Genomic DNA, 17,352 nt, shown 5'->3' with positions numbered 1-17,352 from the left:
GCCCAATTTTTTTTTTTTTTTTTGAGACGGAGTCTCACTGTCTCCCATGCTGGAGTAATCTCAGTTCACTGCAAGCTCTGCCTCTCAGGTTCACACCATTCTCCTGCCTCAGCCTCCCAAGTAGCTGGGACTACAGGTACCCACCACTACGCCCAGCTAGTTTTTTGTATTTTTAGTAGAGACGGGGTTTCACAGTGTTAGCCAGGATGGTCTGGATCTCCTGACTTCATGATCTGCCTGCCTCGGCCTCCCAAAGTGCTGGGATTATAGGCACGAGCCACCACGCCCGTCCATGAAGTTTTTTTTTTTAAGTATAATTATGAACTCATGGATTTAAACATATTTTGTTGCACTGTGCAGTGATTCCCTTTTATTTATTTATTTTTTTGAGAATGACTCTCACTCTCGCCCAGGCTGGAGTGTAGTAGTGCTATCTTGTCTCACTGCAACCTCCACCTCCCAGGTTCAAGAGATTCTCCTGCCTCAGCCTCCCAAGTAGCTGGGATTACAGGCAGGTGCCACCATGCCTGGCTAATTTTTGCATTATTAGTAGAGACGAGGTTTCACCACGTTGGCCAGGCTAGTCTTGAACTCCTGACCTCAGGTGATTCGCCCGCCTTGGCCTCCCAAAGTGTTGGGATTACAGGTATGAGCCACTGTGCCCAGCTGTGATTCCCTTTCTTGATGTTCAAATCATCCCATTTATGGCCAGCGGAAACCACTTTAAGTTGGCTCCTGAGTCCATCTGACATGATTAAGATGACTATTAGGCAGGCCCTGATGGAGACAGCTCTTCCATTAGATCCACATGCAGCCCTAGAAAGAAAGCTGGTAACCTACACAAACCTTTACCAGGTTTTTCCTACTCTTTTCATCAAGTTTCTCCTCCGTTCAAAATCTTCAGTCTGCTTTTGAGACTGCACTCCAACCCACGTAGTTGGCTTCAGAGCCCTGCCTAATGCAATGATCCACTTCTTTTTTCATTCTTTATAATGAGACCACCTCCTCTACTTTCCAGCTTGTCTCCTCCCTGGCCCACAGCATGCCATACTCATTCCTGTCTGTCCTCTATCTGGAATCCGCTCCTAGAGCCTGTCCCTTCCCCAGAACCACTGGATTACACAACTGCAGGGGCACGTCACACTGTATACTTACTAGCATGGAACTTTTCCCCTCTGTTTGTGCAAATCCCATCAGTTGTCAAGGCCCAGACTGAGTTCCAGCTCTCCTAGGAAGCCCCAGGAACCACCACACTCTCATCTGAGTTTCCTATCTCTGGACCCATCGCTCACTGTCATTTGGGCCCACTTATTTGGATATTTACTGCCCTGAACAGTCACCTTAATGTCTGGGGAGTCCCAGTTCTGGCTTCCAAAGGGTAGAGACTGTTACGTCTCTAAGGTAGAGAGGGTAGAGAGGCTAGTGCCCCTCACAGTGTAGTCTCTTGATAAATATTTTAAAAATTTATCTGATGAACTCAATCTAGAAGGTGGGTTTGATCACTGCTGTGTTTTTTTTGTGTGTGTGTGTGGAGGGGTGGGGGCTGGGGGTCAGGATTTCGCTCTGTTGCCCAGGCTGTAGTGCAGTGACTTTATCATAGTTCACTGGCAACCTTGAGCTCCTGGGCTCAAGCAATCCCCCTGCCTCAGCCTACCAAGAAGTCAGAACTTTTTTAGACAGGATCTTGCTCTGCCACCAAAGCTGGAGTGCAGTCAGTTGCGTGATCATAGCTCATTGCAGCTTCAATCTCCCAGGCTCAAGCAATCCTCCTACCTTAGCCTCCTGAGTAGCCAGGGCCACAGGAATGTGCCACCATGCCTAAATTTTTAAAAAATTTTTTGTAGAGATGGGGTCTCACTATGTGGCTTAGGCTGGTCTTGAACTCCTGGGCTCAAGCAATCCTCCCGCCTCAGCCTTCCAAAGTGCTGGGATTACAGGTGCAAGTCACCACGCCCAGCGATTTCATTTTTGTAGAGACAGGGTCTCACTTTGTTGCTCAGGCTTGATAATTATTTAGAATAGAAAATGTAAGAAAAAAATTGTATCAAGTTTCAGGTTAGCAGTTTCCCAATATTAACGCCTGAGGAAAGTTGTTTTTTAAAAACTGAAAATTTAATTACGAGGGTAGTGTAAAATTTCAGATGCCACAGAAGAGCTCTTGCTTCATCTGTGGGATGCCTGGATGTCTGGATTTTTACTTTTGGCCAAATCTGGCATGCTGCCTGTTTTTGTAAATGAAATTTTATCAGCTCACGGCCACGCTCATTCATTTATGTATTGTCTGTGGTTGCTTCTGCAGAGTTGTGTAGTGGAGACACAGAACATATAACCTACAAAACTAAAATATTTACTATCTGGCCTCTTGCAGAAAAAGTTTGCAGGCCGAGCACTTTGGGAGGCCAAGGCGGGAGAATCACTTGAGCCCAGCAGCTGGAAACCAGCCTGGGCAACATAGCGAGACCTCCGTCTCTACAAAAACTACACAAATTAGCTGGGCATAACGGTTTGTGCCTGTAGCTGCAGCTATTCAGGAGGCTGAGGTGGGAGTATCACTTGAGCTCGATAGGTCGAGGCTGCAGTGAGCCATAATCATGCCACAAAAGTCCAGCCTGGGTGACAGAGTGAGATCCTCTCAAGACAAACAAACACAGCTGCCCCATCCCAGAGATACTTATTAAACAGCTAGATGTGAAACCCAGGCATCTCCAGGCCCGAGATGATTCTACTGCATAGCCAGAACTAAGAATCTCCGACAGAAACAGCTCTTTATTATCAAGAAGTCTGAGGCATGAACTGCATGAAATCACCCCTACTCCTTAACATCCCCCTTTCTTGCCCTAAGATGCTGTCTCTCAGTGGCATCTATGTGAGGAAACAGTTTTCACATTGGGTTAAATCTGTTGCACTGAAATCACAATTATTTTTGTAAGTTGATGAGCAACTTAAACCCAATTTGAAGTAGCAACTTAAAACCCCAATTTTAGTACAGCATAATTTCTATCTTGGCAATCACCTGCTCAACAATAGATGCCAAGCGCCCCAGGGCCAGGCCACATTCATCCCCTCGGGTCACCACAGCACTGCCGAGCTTCACCACGATTCTCTTGGCATGCTTCAGTTCACCGCGGTGGGCAAAGGACTTGCCATGTGTACGACTGAGGGGTACAGTGATAAAGGGGATGTTGCTCCAAGAACGAACATGTCTGATCACTGAAGGCTGGATACAATCTGTAGCCATCAAAGTCAAATGCAAGAAAAAAAGAAATACTCAATATAGTTTTTCAATAAAAACATACATGCTCAGTATTAACCAGTTTAGATACCAAAAAACAGCATTATCATTATTAACTGTGTAAAACTACCACAGTATATCAAAAGCTCTAGCATATTCTTATTTTAGTATTATATGGAGTTTACAGCCAGTATGCAGGTCATAGGCATACTCAAATGCTGTTGGTGAAGAGTACAAACAAAGTAATCTCCCTTGAAGACAGGTTGGCAAATGTATCAAAAGCCTTTAAAAAAGTTCTCTAAAAAAGAGATTTATCAGAAAGCTATTCATCACCGTGTTACTTATTATCAGAAAAATCAGAAGCAGAGTAAATGTTGGATAAAGGGAAAAAGATTAACATTTTTAGAATTTTTAATAATGTACAAAAATGCTTATGATATGTTAATTTCATATTTATATAAACACATAGATGGATAAAATTAATGGAAAATTAATATTTTATCTCTTGATAGGATTATAAGCAATTTTAAATTTTCTTCTTTGTTCTTTCTTAGATTTTCCAAGTTTATGCAGTAAAGATGCATTGCTTTCATAATCAGAAAAATATGGGTGTTTCTAAAGAAACCATATTACTATAAAAAGAGGAAAGAGCCGGCCAGGCATGGCAGCTCACACCTATAATCCTAGCACCTTGGGAGGCCGAGGCAGCCTGGACAACATGGTGAAACCCCATCTCTACTAAAATACAAAACTTAGCCAAGCGTGGTGGTGGGCACCTATAATCCCAACTACTCAGGTGGCTGAGGCAGGAGAATCGCTTGAACCCGGGAGGTAGAGGTTGCAGTGAGCCGAGATCGTGCCACTGCACTCCAGCCTGGGCGACAGAGTGAGATTCTTCTCAAAAAACAAAAAAAGAAGGAAGAATCTGATTAGCAAAGACAGTAAAGGACAAAGTAAGTGTATGAATAATACAAAATCTCAACTAGCCTATCTACAATTTCTCTTTGATGAATCCAGATGCCTGTAACAATGATGAAATAAACCAAAGAGCTTTCTGAAGGAATAGCAATGTTAGAGTCAGATACTTTCTATCCCCTCGGACACCTGCCTCTAACCAATTTTCTTGATTCTTTTTCTTGTAACACTGTACAAGATTACAGATATTTGTACAGATGAACAAACAAACAAAAATTATACAAGATTTCTAAGGAGGAAAAAAATCTTGATTAAACGTCAAAGAGGTACCCGCATAAAGCCAGAAGTAAAAGAGTAAAAGCTGAATGTCAGGCACAGAACCCCTTCAACACTTCTCATGGGCCCAACACCTCCTGCTTAGCTGCTTACTAATTACCCATTCGTCCTTTCTCACACAATTACCAGATCCCCAAGTATTGGCCAGGCATACTGCCACCAGTCGAAAGACTACATTTCCCAGCCTTTCTTGCTCAGATAGACAGGACCATGTGACCAACAAGATATCTGGCTAACAAGATACAAGTGAAAATGTTATGTGGAATTTCTAGGAACTTAAAAGAGACATGCTCTCTTCCCTTCATCCCCACTGCTGCTTGGAACATGGGTATGAAGGCTGGAGCTCAATCACTCCTTTTGAACTAGAAGGAACTGTGAAGCAACAAGAATGAAAGAGCAGGGATCCCTGATGATTCCACAGTGCTATTCTGGAAGCCCTGGACTGCCTACCGTCTTTCAGGACTGCTAGGCTTCCTTCAGGAGAAAGAGAGAAACACATTTCTATCCTGTTTGAGCCATTATTATTTTGAGTTTCCTGCTACATGCAGGTAATTGTAACTGACATAGAAGGAGAATGACTGCATAGGCAGATGAGCTGGGTGAAGTCTCCGTGGGAGAGAAGATGCTGTCAATCAGTGGGGGTGGAGGAGCACTAACAGCAAATAGACCTTCCTCCTTGATAGCAAGAAGCAAGACACGGTGGGTAATATAGGTTCTCAGCAGGACTAAACTTTAAGCAATTCCCTGCAAAGACTTTTCTATATCTTATTACAAGCAACTCATAAATATTCAAATGAATTACTAAAATAATCATTCCAAGCCACCTTTTGAACCACTGTTCTATAACTTTATTAGAGAGTTAAGTACCTTCACTTGAACCAACCATTATCACTTCCCTTTATATTGTCTGTCTATAAATGACAATTTTCTGAAAACCTCTTTAGACCTCCGACTCTCTCCTGGCCACTGACTCACTCCCTAACCACAATCTACTGATGGTGGGTAAAGCAGGCAGGAGCTTATTCTCATGAATGGGAAGGCGACTGTGGGTTCTTCTCCCTTCCTGTGTCCTTCACACACAAATCTTAGAAAGAACATTTCTAACAAAGCAGTGAAGATTCATTTCTTCCTTTCCTTAAATAACCATTTTTCAAGTGACTATGTTTCAGGTTTGTGGAGATATAAGAAAGATAATATTATTTTTTTTCACAATAGGCTTGGCATCTAGATCCGGGCACAGAGCTACTTAGTAAGCCATTATCTGGGATGGAACTGGGATTCTGATGGCATTGCTGGATCCACAGGTGCATGGTCTCTTCCTGCTGTGGGAGTCCCTGGGACTAAAAGATTGGTTTGTTGTTGAGGCTGAATTTTGTGGAGTGCTACTTTCCTTCATTAGGTTAATTATTAATAATATAGGTACCCTACTCTGTTTTCAGGAATATTATCCTAAGCAATACGTACACCTAAATCTTAAGTTTAAAAGTTGTACACATAAAGGTTTGGTCTCACTGATCTGATAGAGAGAAGGGTGGTGGAGGGACAGGCTTACTTCCCTAGGGTTTGGACTAGGGATCATCAGTGGCTGTTTGCAGAGCTCAGAGCTATGCCAAGTATCACGTATTATCCCTTTGACAGCTGTCAGATCTAGGCTTTCTGGCTTTCTCTCCTGTCCGCTGGAGGGCCTATCCTGACCTGGAAGGGGTGGTGAGCATGGGTGGAGCAGCCTGAGAGGGTACCTCAGGAACATGGGTAGTGGCATGCGTGTCTGTCCAGCTGATCAAATGGTGATCAAATGGTAGAAGCCAATCAGAATCCAGCAGCCAGGCTAGCACGAAGGAGGCTAACCCACAGTCTGTATCAGGAGAAGAGGGTGGGTGGCATGGCTCAGTGCCAGGTAGTCAAGGGTCATTCTGGCTGGAGACAATAGGGTAACAGCAGTAGATAAGGCCTGTTAGGGTTCAAGACGAGGTCACCACTATTAATAAGGTTTCATGCAGGTGACTCAGTCAAATCCAGTAGGTTCTAGCACAAAGGAGAGCTTCATGGGACCCAGGGCTTTTTGGGTTTCCTATTGAACAACACCTTTTACCTTCCAAGGTTGATCCTACATTTCTTGGGGGGTATTTTTTAAATGTTCTACAGTGTATTACACTTGTTAGGGTCCATACTGAAAATGGAGAAGGCCTTGATTAGTTAGGAAAATTCAAGGTTTCTAGAGAAGTAATTGTTTCCCATCTTCTAAGGAACTTTTAGGCTCTAAGTTCCAAAGAAAATCTGTCCCCTCCTAGTAGGTATGAGGGCATAGTGAGGTGTATGTGTATACAGGTGTGGCATGGTGGGGGATGGGAGGGGTTGACCATGTTCTTCTTAAGGGCCACAGATTATACTCTTATTACTCTTAAGGAGAACCGTTTACTTCTTCAGCATCAGAGTCCTTATGCCCAGCAACCAATGAGGCTGTGTTCCAGGCCTCAGCACGAAGGGACCCTCACATGACTTCTCTTTTTCTTTCTGGCCTTCCATTGCCTTCTCTGTTTGTCTCCATAAGCTTTCTCATTTTGCCTTTCTTTTCCTATTTTTTCCCCCTGCTATCCTGCTTATCATGATCAGTGAAAGAGCTCCATTCCAGAAAAATCCAAATCCCCAAATCCAAAAACCTAGGGAAACAATTAGAAAGTGCCTCCTTCTGTGAATGAGCCTAATGAGGATAAGTATCAATAATAAAATACTGAAGTGAATACTTACCACATACCAGGAGTTGTGCTAAGTATTCACATACCTTCTACAGGAGTAAAAAGGATAAGCGTTGGCTCTGGAGCCACACTGCCTGAGTGGAATCTCAACCCCTTCACTTACTTGCTGTCTCCCTAACTATCTCATAAGGTTGGTATGGGGGATAAAACAAGTTCATGAATGAACAGAGATTGGCACAAAATAAATACTCAATGAATACTAGCTGGTACTATGAAAAAAGTATGCCGGGCACGGTGGCTCACGCCTGTAATCCCAGCACTTTGGGAGGCCGAGACAGGTGAATCACAAGGTCAGGAGATCGAGACCGTCCTGGCTAACACGGTGAAACCCCGTCTCTACTGAAAAAAAAAAAAATACAAAAAATTAGCCGGGCGTGGTAGCGGGCACCTGTAGTCCCAGCTACTCGGGAGGCTGAGGCAGGAGAATGGCGTGAACCCAGGAGGCGGAGCTTTCAGTGAGCTGAGATCGTGCCACTGCACTCCAGCCTGGGTGACAGAGCAAAGACTCCGTATCAAAAAAAAAAAAAAAAGTATTACTTATTGTGACATGGCATATATATCCATGGTTCCTGGTTTATAACTCTAATAGTGCTTTTTAGTCTTTCATTATAATGTTGGTGTAAGGAAACAGAATCTCTCTCTCTGATCTTCTCCTGAACTCCTTTCACCTGCTCCAGGCAGGACTCTAATTTGATTGTGGGTTGTAAGACTCTCAATCCAGAGACGGTACTGCCCCATACCTTGGAGGAAGAAATATTGCACAGAAAGACCAAGATAAAATCTGAACAGACAGGCCCTGCTGGGTTACCCCACTCAGTCTATTAGTATTAGGTCACATCCTTTTTGTTCAATCACATTTTAACACAGTTGTCCATGCTTTAATCATGCCTACCCCAATAAGTCTCCATAAGAGTTCCAAGGGGACAAGGTTCAGAGAGCTTCCAGACAGCTGAATATGTGGAGGTTCCTGGAGAGTGGTGTGCCCGGGACGGGCATGGAAGATCTGTGCCTCCTACCCCACACCTCACCCTACGTATCTCTTCATCTACATCCTTTGTAATAAACTGGTAAATCTAAGTGTTTCCCTGAGTTCTCTGCATCACTCTAGCAAATCAACCAAGCCCAAACAGGGGATTGTGGGAACCCCAACTTGAAGCTGGTCAGTCAGAAGTTCCAGAGGCCTGGACTTAGGACTGGTAGGAAGGTGGGGATGATCTTGTGGGACTGAGCCCTCAACCTGTGGCCTGTCCTCAGGGAGGTAGTGTCAGAATTGAACTGGAGGATACCCAACTGATGTCCACTGCAACCCCCACACATTTGGTCACAGAAGTCTTCCGTGTTGATTGTTGTCATGGAGTGAGAGCAGAGGAAAAATAGTTTGAGCTTTTCTATACTCTACCTTCATCATCATTGTCGTCATCATCACCATCATCATCATCTCACTGAATTCTCATGAATTAAGCCTTATAAGTTAGGTATTATTATGAGTTCCTTATTGTTGTTACCCGTTTTATAAATAAGGAAACCGATGTTCAAAGTAACTGAGTAATTTACCAGTGTTGCCAGATTACAAAAATGGCCACAATCCTTTTGCAGCTTCTCCATTAACAGGTGAGTCAATTTTCCAAACTTCTTAAATTTGGGCTGGCCCTGTACTTTGCTTTGACCAAAACAATGTGGCAGAAGGAACAGTGTATAAATTCTGAGTTTACATCTCAAGAGGACTTGCAGCTACCATGCTTGCCCTTCTTGGGAACCCTGTAAGCATCACGCGAAGAAGCCATGAACAGCCTGCTGAAGGATGAGAAGTCACATGGAACATAGGTGATGTGTCACCCCAGCAGAGGCCCCTTCATCCCCAACAATCAGCCCTAAGTCAATCTGAGACCTGACACAGACACAGAACCACTGTGCAGCTGAGCCCAGTCCAAAATACCATTCCACAGAATTGTGACCTAAACAGACAGTTGTTTTAAGCTAGTAAGTTACTTAATAAGGAGAAGGGATAGTTTTAAAAATCCAGGACCTGGTTCCAAATCCTGAACTTTTTGCCCTTATACTCTACATGAATAGGAAAGAGATTTTTCTGTCTAATGACAAGCTTGATTAGTTGATTGGCAAGTCATCTTGCAATGAAACCTGGAAATGGACTACTGATAAGATTTGGGTGATATTGAAGAGCTAGTCAAGTCAAAACATCGTAAACAGCCTTTCAACAAATGATGCTGGAACAACTGGTATTAACGGTTGAAAGATGAACATTGACCTACACCTTACACCTTATACAAAAATTAACTCTAAATGGATCACGAAGCTGGGTGCAGTGGCTCACACCTGTAATTCCTGCACTTTGGGTGGTCAAGGTAGGAGAATCTTTTGAGACTAGAAGTTCGAGACCAGCCAGAGCAACAGAGACTCCATTTCTACAAAAAATTTTTTAAAAAATTAAATGTGCCAAGACTGGGCAACATGGCAAAACCCTGTCTCAACAAAAAATATAAAAATTAGCTGGATGTGGTGGTGCACGCGTATAGTCCCAGCTACTTGGGAGGCTGAGGCAGGAGAATCGCTCGAGCCTGGGATGTTGTGGCTGCAATGAGTAATGACCGCATCACTGCTCTCCAGCCTGGTTGACAGAGCAACACCCTGTCTCAAAAAAATAAAAAATAAAAAATAAAAAAAAACAAAGAAAAAAATTAGCCAGGTGTGGTGGTATACCCCTGTAATCCTAGCTACCTGGGAGGCTGATGTAGGAGGATCACTTGAGCCCTGGAGGTTGAGCCTTGATCGTGCCACTATGCTCCAGCCCTGGGTAACAACAGAGCAAGATCCTGTCTCAAGAAAACAAAACAAAAAAAATGGATCATGGATTTAAGTGAAAAATATAAAACTATCGAACTTTTAGGAAAAAAATAGGAGAAAATCTTCAAAATCTAAGGTTATACAAAGAGTTCTTAGACTTGACCACCCCAAAAGTATAATCCATAAAAACAATAGCTGATAAATTTGACCTCGTCAAAAGAAAAGCTTTTCCTATATGAAAGATCCTGTTAAAAGAATAAAATGACAATCTATGAGACTGGGAGAAAATATGTACAAACCACCTATCCAACAAAGGACTAATACCTGGAAGTGCTATGGTTTGCATATGGTATGGCCCTACCAAGTCTCAGGTTGAAATATGATCCTAAGTGTTGGAGGTGGGGCCTGGTGGGAAGTGTTTGAATCACAGGGGCAGATCCCTGAGGAACAGCCTGGTGCCATTCTCAGAGGGAATGCATGAGTCCTCACTCTTAGTTCCCATAAGAAATAGTTGTTAAAAAGGGCCTGGCCATTTCTTTTCTCTCTCTTGCTTCCTCTCTGGCCATCTGATTTTGCACATACCAGCTCCCCTTCATCTTCTGCCAAGAGTAGAAGCAGCCTGAGGCACTTACCCAATGCAGTTATTGGTGCCATGCTTTTTGTACAGCCTGCAGAACCATGACAAATAAACCTCTTTACTTTACAGCCTCAGATATTCCTTTATAGCAATAAAAATGGACTAAGACAGGAAGATACAGAGAATGCTCAAAATTCAATAGTAAAAAAAAAAAAAAAAACTTTCCAATTCAAACTGAGCTAAAGGCCAGGTGTGGAGGCTCATGCCTATAATCTCAGGACTTTGGGAGGTTGAGGTGGGGGGATCACTTGAGGTCAGGAGTTTGACACCAGCCTGGCCAACATGATGAAACCCTGTTTCTACTAAAAACACAAAAATTAGCTGGGCATGGTGGTGGGCACCTGTAATCCCAGGTACTCAGGAGGCTGAGGCAGGAGAATCGCTTGAACCTGGGAGGCAGAGGTTGCAGTGAGCTGAGATCGCGCCACTACACTCCAGCCTGGGTGACACAGCGAGACTCCATCTCAAAAAACAAAAACAAAACAAAACAAAACAAAAACTGAGCTAAAGACATGAACTAACATTTCACTGAAGAGGATATAAACACATGAAAAGATGTTCAGTATCATTAGCTATTAGGGAAAGGCACATTAAAGCCACAATGTGATATCACTACATACCTATCAAAATGGCTAAAATAAAAAAGAGTGACCACATCAAATGATGGTAAAGATGCAGAGAAAGTGAATCACTCATACAATGCTAGTTAGGAATGTAAAATGGTACTGCCACTCTGCAAAGACAGTTTGACAGTTTCTTATAAAACTGTGTTAGGTCGTTCTTGCATTGCTGTAAAGAAATACTTGAGGCTAGGTAATTTATAAAGAAAAGAGGTTTAATTGGCTCATAGTTCTGCGGGCTGTATGGAAGCATGGTGCTGGCATCTGCTCAGCTTCTGGTGAGGCCTCAGGAAGTTTATAATCATGGCAGAAGGCAAAGGGGAAGCAGGCATCTCCAATGGTGAGAGAGGGAGCACAAAGAGAGAGTGAGGGGGTGGTGCCACACACTTAACCAGATCTTGTGAGAAGTCACTCACTATCTCGAGGACAGCACCAAGGCATGAGGGATTCACCACCATGACTCAAACACCTCCCACAGGCCCCACCTCCAACACTGGGGATTACAATTCAATATGAGATTTGGTAAGGACACACATTCAAACTATATAAAAAACTAAACATGCAGCTGCAATCTGACCCAACAACTACACTCTTAGGCATTTATCCCAGAGAAATGAAACTATGTTCACACAAAATCCTGTATATGAATGTGCATACCAGCCTTATTTTAACTGCCAAAAAATGAGAGCAACCCAGATGACCTTTAATGGCTGAATGGTTACACTAACTGTGATACACTCAGCATTAAATACTACTCAGTAATATAAAGGAACTAACTGATACACACAGCAACTTGAATGACTCTCCAGAGAATTACACTAAAGAAAACAGAATCCCAAAAGGTCACATACTGGATGATTCCATTTATATAACATTCTTATAATGACAAAATTATAAAAATGTAGACCAGATTAATGTTGGCCAGAGGTTAGTAATAGGAAAGAGGACAGTGGCTGTTAAAGAGAAATAAAAAATCCTGTGGTGATTGAAATGTTCTGTATCTTGATTGTATCAATGTCAATACCTTGGTTGAGATACTAGGTGAAATTGGGTGAAGGGTATAAGGGACCTCTTTGTACTATTTCTTAAAACTACAAGTGAATTTATAATTAGCTCAAAATCTAAAACTTAATTACAAAAAAAGTAATGAACAAAAATAGCATGGGGTTGGGCACAGAGGCTAATGCCTGTAATCCCAGCACTTTGGGAGGGAGGGCAAGGCGGGTGGTTCACCTGAGGTCAGGAGTTCGAGACCAGCCTGGCCAACATGGCAAAACCCCGTTTCTACTAAAAATACAAAAATTAGCTGGGCATGGTGATGCACACCTGTAATCCCAGCTAATTGGGAGGCTGAGGCAGGAGAATCACTTGAACCTGGGAGGCAGAGGTTGCAGTGAGCCAAGATTACGCCACTGCACTCCAGCCTGGGTGACAGAGCGAGACTCAAAAAAAAAAAAAGCATGTAAAAATTTATTTTGGGGGCAATAAATACAGGAAACACTTCATTGACACAAACACTGAGAACATTTCACCAGGAGACTACCTCTTTGCCTCCTTATTTGGTAGAATTTTGTCCAATTCTGCCAAATTACATCTTTTTTTTTTTTCTCTTTTAAACCTATTTTCTTGGCTGGGCATGATAGCTCATGCCTGTAATCCCAGCACTTTGGGAGGCCAAGGCGGGCAGACTGTTTGATCTCAAGAGTTCAAGACCAGCCTGGGCAACGTGGCAAAATCCCATCTCGACAAAAAATAAAAAAGTTAGAGTCAGTGTGGTGGTGTGTGCCTGTAGTCCCAAGTACTTGGTGGGCTGAGGCAGGAGGATTGCTTGAGTCCAAGAGGTCTGGGCTCCACTGAGCTATGTTTGTGCCACTGCACTCCAGCCTGGGTGACAAAATGAGACCCTGTCTCCAAACAAACACTTTTTTTTCTCTTTGAAAACCTTGTTGAAACACACTTTGACTATCAAACTTCCCACATACTCATAAGTTATCTATGGTACATACGAGATCTGGAGACGGTTGTACACTGGACCCAGGGCAGGAGATGTTGGTTGAAAGGCTGGAACCCACAGCGGTAAACTTGACTCAACATGTTGCGATGTGGTCACCGACCAAAGTATCTGCAGGATACATTTTTTAAAAAGTGAGTAATGAAAAATACTGGAGAATTCATTTCATTTCCCTCTACTTCCCCTTACTCTCAGAGTAAAAATCTGACTCTCCTGCTCTAAACTCTTCTGTATTACGGAAACTCCCACCTCCTCTATATTACAGAAAAGAGAGAAAGAGTAAGTGGCTCTTTTTTAGGTCTCAACCCTAGCCCTTCATTTCCTAGGACCATCTTAGTTTTTATGTAAGCAAATAATAATGCAGGGTTAGGAATATTTTGCGACACAAAAAACATCTGCTGTTTTTGGTATCTTCCAAATTAAAAAAAAAATCTTTCAGGTGCAATGCTTATGTATTAATACTAAATCTTCATATAATTCCTGTAATGGATCCAATATCCTAAAACAACCATGTCCACCTTTCTGCTAACACCTCCCAACAGAACTGGGAAACGCACCTATTTGAAATGTCAGCTTGATCCTTGCCAGTCAGCCATGAGAAGAAAGAGGAAAGGCCAGAGGCTGCTGCCATGTTTTTCTTCCTGATGCCCCAGGATTATAAAGTAACTCTTGTACCCCTGGAAGGCAGTGGCAATGTCTGCAACTGGCTAACATCTTAATCCTGTGGAGGATGAGAACATGGCTAGAAATCTCGGTTGAGAACATGAGGCAGTTATGGGCATTTCCTCACCCTGGGTCAAATTTGAGACTTTAGACAAAGAATAGTTTATTTCACAAAAAAGTAGGGGACTCTTTCCTATATGTACAGAGAGAACAAGCCATTCATTATTGTAGCTCTTTTTTGTTTGTTTGTTTGTTGAAGATGGAGTCTTGTTCTGTCGCCAGGCTGGAGTGCAGTGGAATAACCTTGGCTCACTGCAACCTCTGCCTCCTGGGTTCAAGCGATTCCCCTGCCTCAGCCTCCCAAGTAGGTGGGACTGCAGGCACGGTGCGCCACCACACCTGGCAAAGTTTTTGTATTTTAGTAGAGTTGAGGTTTCACCACGTTGACCAGGATGGTCTCGATATCCTGACCTCAAGATCCACCCACCTCGGGCCTTGTGGCTCTTTTTATGCTACAGAGACACTGCTGTTTACACAAGAAAAACACTTCAGTTTCTTTGTTTGTGGGCCTCCGTTTAACTTTTGTTCTATGGATTGGTTATCACAGCCCTCTTAAATGTGCCTCAGAAGACTAGCATTTAGCCCCATAGTGAAGAAAAATAAGGCATGGTGTTATTGCTTTACAATTTATACTGCACAAGGCACCGAAATAGGACAGAGAATGGAAGGATACAGCTGTTCTAAAACATATGGCATCTAGTAGGCAACAAAGTATTAATTGATCTTGTTATATCAGTTTTTTCATAACACTGAAGTATGATTTTGGCACATAGTCTATGTTTGCTGCTTATATAAATTCCTTCAATAATGGCTGCTAAACAATTACTTACATGTGAATTCTCCAAAATAACTATAGAAGAGCCAAAGGGTAGAACAATCAAATTCCAGTTCCACCTGCCTAAGAAACCTTCCCCAGCAACTCTAGTCTTCACAGCTGGATATATATTCTATAGGTTAGATTTTAAATAGCCCGTGACTACTGCTTTTCCCATATGGATTACAAACTTTCCATTGACAATATGGCAAAAACGATGAGGAACAAGGCCTTTGAAACTGGTCAGACTTGGGTTGGCGCTCTGCACTTGCTATCTGTGTGTGTGTCTTGTGGAGAGCTACCTAATTTTTCTAAGCCTCTGTTTCCTCACTTATAAATCAGGGATACTAACACTAAGGACCTCATGAAATTATAGCGAGAATTAAATGAGATAATGCGTGGAAAATGCTTGGGTACAACAGATGGTCAGTAAACGTCAGTTTTCCTCCTTTTGTCTTTTAGGCACTAATGATGCCTTACGATTATTTTCTCCTTAATTTCCTTCAAGATCCATCACAGGAACAAGGAATTCAACGAATATTCACTGTTAGATACAATCACACACATATACTGACTGACTGTTTACCTCTCTGTTACCCAAGAGCGATTGAAAGCTCTGAACACATGGTCACTGAATTAGAGGTTGAAGACCGACACAGAAACTAAGCCTCCTGGCCTCTTCCGTGTACCGTGTACCGTGTACCGTGTACCACTATCTCTGACTGACCTCGGAGGTTACATCTACTCTGTCACTGTAATGGATAGCTCACTCTGCCAGAGTGTATTACGCCCTCGAGAAGCACACAGTTGATCCCAAGGAGCAAAGAGTGTGTGAGTGTGTGTGTGTGTGTGTGTACGTGTGTGTGTGTGTCTGTCTAGACTCACATCTAGATTCGTGTGACTGCGTCTAGATTCTCTGTGTGTGTTTAGACTCCGTATCATCAGTTGAAAAAAGTTTTCATGTTCTGACTCAAGACATTTCTCAAGTATCTCTTTATAGACTAAACTGAAAGCCCTTATCTAACTGATTTGAACAGAGAAGTGAACTTCAGTCCCAACATAGTTCATCCACAAACACATGCTCGGTATATGGCTCACCACTTAAACACAAAGATCCGATGGGCCTCACCACCTCAGAGAGCAGGGGACAATGATGGGGGAAGGGATGAGGTGGGGTATCTGGGTGCGCCCTGCTGTAACAGGAAGACCCCAGCATACACAGAATGCCATACTGGAAAGGGAGTCTGGCTTTGAGGAGGGGATCACGAACGCCCGGAGGGCCGCGAGGAACTAGAGACCCAGGCCCGAGAGTCGGCGTGTGGCCAACTAAAAACCCGCGGCATCCCGGCGCTGCCACCACTGCCACCACCGCCACCACCAGTGCAGGACTCTCCGATCGAGAAGGGGCCCGCGGGGGCCTGAAGTCTCCACTTGGCCCAGTTCCTCACATGGTGTACCCAGTGGAGGCCGGGGAGGTCGGGGCCCGGAGCCATCCGTAGATCCTGGGGCCGCCGCGCACCGGCATATGGGAGCGCGCCGGGGTTTTGCAGCGCGCCCTGGGCGGCCCGGTGCAGCCGCCATCCCTCGGCCAAGGCCCACACCTACCCGCGGGCCAGATCCCTGGTCCCCGGCACCTGCTCCGGCCGCACCCCCGCTACTCTGTGACCAGCGGCCCAGCGCTCACGCCCCTGGCGCTTGAGCCTGGACGCGCATCAGCTTCCGCAGAGACGAGGTCGCCTAGCCATCCCCGCCGCTCGCTGCGTACCTGCCTCACCACCGCCGCACCCGCTGGGCACTGCCACGGGTCCGCACTCCACGCCGGGCTGATTCCGGCGCTCGCTCGCTCTCTTTTCTTCCGTCCACGTCCCGCACGATGACGTTACGTCAGTGGCGTAAAAGTAAACCTGGGCAGCCGGGCCTACGCTGTTGACGTCGGGCGAGGGGCTGGCCTGGAGCTGCGGCGCGGCAATTGCGTAGGCCCCTTTCGAGAATCAGGCCTGCGCTCCACGTGGCGGGCCCGCCCACCAGGCCCCGGCTAGCTCGAGGAGGCGGGACTCGAGTTCAGGGGGAACGCCCACGTCCCGGGAGGGGACAGGGGCCGGGGACAGGGGCGAAGACAGCTTCCAAATGCCGCCCCAGCGGGCCTTCCAGGGAGGTAGAAGAGGTGCCTGGCATCCTTAGCTGCTGGTAGATTTCCTAAGGTGTGTTTGTCAGTGTTAACCATTTATATCCCGGGCACACCTCGGAAATAGGTTGGATCAACTTACTTACGTTAATTACTCCAGGCACATCCTGGAATAGATTGGATCAGTTTACAAACATTTGCAAACTTTGGCTCCTTAAATGGAAGCATTTTGGCACTGCAATCAAATTGCTTGCCCCCTAGTCATCTGGAGATTTCCCCAGTGGTCCCATCTCAACTCTCTTTCATCAAAGGCAGTTGTAAGAATATTGCATTTTAAAATAGGATATTCAATCTCTGACAACTAGAACTATTCCAAAGGTG

The 17,352-nt window shown here is 44.3% G+C and overlaps 1 protein-coding gene across 3 annotated transcripts in view; it reads right to left on the bottom strand.

Moving 5' to 3' along the window:
* ALDH18A1 (aldehyde dehydrogenase 18 family, member A1) overlaps window positions 1-17,012 on the bottom strand; it is a 54,029-nt gene extending 37,017 nt beyond the window's left edge. For 2 of the 3 annotated variants that reach the window (XM_011963918.1, XM_011963919.1), the window contains exons 1-3: window positions 16,612-17,012; window positions 13,305-13,420; window positions 3,014-3,228 (exon numbers count right to left, since the gene is read on the bottom strand). In XM_011963918.1, coding sequence (XP_011819308.1) covers window positions 3,014-3,228; window positions 13,305-13,392 — 303 coding nt within the window. In that variant the 5' untranslated portion in view covers window positions 13,393-13,420; window positions 16,612-17,012. The remainder of the gene's footprint in view (window positions 1-3,013; window positions 3,229-13,304; window positions 13,421-16,611) is intronic. The other variant, XM_011963921.1, reaches the window with a different exon arrangement.
* Window positions 17,013-17,352: the final 340 nt, after the last annotated feature.

The sequence above is a fragment of the Colobus angolensis genome, unplaced genomic scaffold (genome assembly GCF_000951035.1).
Source record: "Colobus angolensis palliatus isolate OR3802 unplaced genomic scaffold, Cang.pa_1.0 Scaffold630, whole genome shotgun sequence".
Taxonomy (NCBI): Eukaryota; Metazoa; Chordata; class Mammalia; order Primates; family Cercopithecidae; genus Colobus; species Colobus angolensis.
This window is presented reverse-complemented; position numbering and strand designations above follow the sequence as displayed.